Source organism: Rhagoletis pomonella, unplaced genomic scaffold (genome assembly GCF_013731165.1).
Source record: "Rhagoletis pomonella isolate Grant_MI unplaced genomic scaffold, Rhpom_1.0 Rhpom_scaffold_27254, whole genome shotgun sequence".
NCBI lineage: Eukaryota > Metazoa > Arthropoda > Insecta > Diptera > Tephritidae > Rhagoletis > Rhagoletis pomonella.
In genome coordinates, this window is record NW_023485701.1 from 1 (window position 1) to 1,397 (window position 1,397).

Consider the following 1,397-nt stretch of genomic DNA (forward strand, 5'->3'; position numbering starts at 1 on the left):
TCAAAATATTTTAATAAAGAAATATTTTTAATAGTGTTGCCATCCATTGATAAAATTCCATTAATTTAAAAGCTTAAGTAAAACTAAGTATTTTTTCTTGCACACAAATGCAATCGATCGACTAGCCTACAACAACAACAATAATCAAAGTGATATTGTTGGCAACCTATGTTTATTTATAGCTTTATAAGACTTTTCAATTCAAATACGGTTCATTTCCTAACAAGTACTATCTAACCCTAAGCTCAAAGCTTTGTGGAAAGCTGAAAAAATCATCAAATTTGCAACGAATTTTTTAGTCACTTGAAACTTGCACATTATGACGCTAAAATTGAATGGGCTATTAAATGGTATACTCAAAATAATCTGTTTCGGTATTCTACAAAATTGTAACCTTAGGTGTATATTGTATATTTTAGGAAATGATCTCCATTTCATTGAAAAATCTTAGAAATTAATAAATAAACATAACTAACAAACAATATAATTTTGAATTTGGTCTAAAATGATATGTCCAACACTGTACATAGCTAATGCCGAATACCCACTAGGTATTGGAAATCCGGTCTAAGAAGTCTTGATAGAAATTTCGTCGTTTAATCGAGTTTTTGGGAACTGTTCAAAGAAACGATTTTATAAACTTTAGAAGCCATATTTTACTTTTCGAAAGTTTAAGATCGCCTAGGGGAATAGGATCGATAGTTTTTCGGAAACAATCTTTTTTTTTTTAATAAATAAGTCATAGGCAATAGTTTAGTTGCTTCACATCAATTTATTTGGTTAAAACATTTTGTGTTTTACTAACTTTATATTAAATTAGATAATTAACCGTATAAATATTTTGCTTAGCCCGAAAGTAAAGACAAATACGTAAATGCATGGCTAAAAAATGCACTTACGTTATTAAAAATAACAGAAGATTTTGTCATACACAGTTTCTCTCTTAATAGACATTTTAAAAATAAGTAGCAACATTCTACATCAAACAAATATGTTTATCAGTGTTGTAAAAGTAGAAAATAGTAATAATGTGCTGTCTTTCACAGTAAATGCAAGTGTCTGAATACGAACATACATCGTTATAGATAAGTAGATAAGTGAACTACAACTAAAAACTAGCTACATATATATTATAAATCCCAACGTTACACTACTAAACTACCGTTTTTTACGTCCACATGATAATGAATTTCCAGTGATCTCGCACTTACATACACAAATAATTATGAATTGCAGTTGCAGTATAAACACGTTCACTTTTTTGCTAATATTCTTATCCTTTTTTTCACTAGTCTAATTGCTGCCATCAATCATTTACTTCCATTCTTCTGAGAGATCTCATCTGCCAGGCTCTTTACCATTCGACACACTAGTTCACCGCAAATAGACTGCCGCGA

The 1,397-nt window shown here is 29.7% G+C and overlaps 1 protein-coding gene across 1 annotated transcript; it reads right to left on the reverse strand.

Moving 5' to 3' along the window:
• Positions 1 to 752: 752 nt before the first annotated feature.
• Positions 753 to 1,397, reverse strand: LOC118732765 (purine nucleoside phosphorylase-like; the record flags this gene model as incomplete). Its single annotated transcript, XM_036461879.1, is given in 1 exon segment — positions 753 to 1,397. A coding segment is annotated over 1 exon segment (87 nt), but the record flags the coding sequence as incomplete, so codon positions are not given.